Below are 1,528 nucleotides of genomic sequence, written 5' to 3'. Positions count from 1 at the left end.
ATTCTTTTTGAGGAGGGAGAGTATGGCTTTTTTGTTTTTCTTGAAGGTCGTTAACTTCTTTCCGCAAACATGAGAAACAGCATAGTTAACAATGGTTTCAGAAAAAAACAATTGTTTTGCCTGTTACCTGGGAACCTGTGAAATGCACATAGATTGAAAATGATATATTTTCTGTTACAATATGGCTTAACGTTTATTTTATAAATAATTAAGGTGTTCATTAAATTCAAGTGTTCTATGATTTATTTCATTGTGCAGTCTCCTTGGAATTGTTTTCTAATTAAAATGTTCTTTAAGGAATTTGCTGAAATTGCTAAGTAAAAAAAAAACAAGAATTTACTAGAATCATGTGCTTTATAAGGCATTGGGTAAACATTTACCATAATAATGAACTGGTGTTCTTTTTTGTGATTCTAGATAAAGAACTTATTAATGACGGCATGGGAGAATCAGACCTTCAACTCAGAATTCATCCTTCTAGGAATCTTTGATCACAGCCCTACCCACATCTTCCTCCTCTCTCTGGTCCTGCACATCTTCACAGAGGCCCAAATGGGAAATTCTACCATGATTCTTCTCATATACCTGGACACCCAGCTCCACACCCCCATGTATTTCCTCCTCAGCCAACTGTCCCTCATGGATCTTTCAACTACTTGTCTGGCAGAACAACCATTTCTTTGACAGGCTGTGCCACACAAATTTTTTTCTATGCATCACTGCTTAGCTGTGAGTGCTTCCTGTTGACTGTAACAGCCTATGACCACTATGTTGCCATTTGCCATCCTCTAAGATACCCCTAAAATTTGTGGACTTATGGTTGCCTCTTCCTGGATTCTGGGATCTTCTGATGGTGTCACTGATGCTGCAGAAACATTTTCTTTCTCCTATTGTGGGTTCTGGGAAATAGCTCACTTCTTTTGTGATTTCCCTTCTCTGCTAAGCCATGCATGCAATGACACATCAATATTTGAAATGGTTCTCTTTATCTTCTGTATAGTAATGATTGTTATCCCTGTAATAATCATCGTTTCCTATACTAGAGTACTTCTGGCTGTCATTCACATGGGATCTGGAGAGGGTCGCCACAAAGCTTTCACCACCTGTTCCTCCCACCTCAGGGTGGTGGGAATGTACTATGGGACAGTCTTGTTCGCATATATCTGGCCCACTTCTGATCGTTCTCCCACCCAGGACAAGATGGTGTCCATCTTCTACACCATTTTTACTCCTATGCTTAATCCTCTTATCTACAGCCTCCAGAACAAGGAAGTGACCAGAGCATTCATGAAGATATTAGGGAAGGGCAGGTCTGGAGAGTAAATTCTGTAATTGTCTTTATACTTCGTTTTCTGCTAAGTAAGTGCTTCTCTTCCAAAAAATCAGATATTGAAAACTCTGTGGATTGCAGTTTTACTCTGACATTCTGGGGTCGCCGTAAATTGGAATCAACTCAAAAGAAACAGGTTATAGGAATTTTATTGCAACACATGAGTTTGTGTTTTTTTCTTCTTCTTCTGTTTACATT

General features: G+C 38.9%; 1 protein-coding gene across 1 annotated transcript; it reads left to right on the top strand.

Annotated features, from left to right (window-relative positions):
• The first annotated feature begins 429 nt into the window (after window positions 1-429).
• LOC101348831 (olfactory receptor 2M3-like) lies at window positions 430-1,323 on the top strand. The gene is given in 3 exon segments (XM_012559654.2): window positions 430-643; window positions 646-799; window positions 801-1,323. Coding segments are annotated over 3 exon segments (888 nt in total). The 5' UTR covers window positions 430-432.
• Window positions 1,324-1,528: the final 205 nt, after the last annotated feature.

The sequence above is a fragment of the Trichechus manatus genome, unplaced genomic scaffold, assembly GCF_000243295.1.
Source record: "Trichechus manatus latirostris isolate Lorelei unplaced genomic scaffold, TriManLat1.0 scaffold00290, whole genome shotgun sequence".
NCBI lineage: Eukaryota > Metazoa > Chordata > Mammalia > Sirenia > Trichechidae > Trichechus > Trichechus manatus.
The sequence above is the reverse complement of the archived record's forward strand: the minus strand, read 5'-3'. Positions and strand labels throughout refer to the sequence as shown.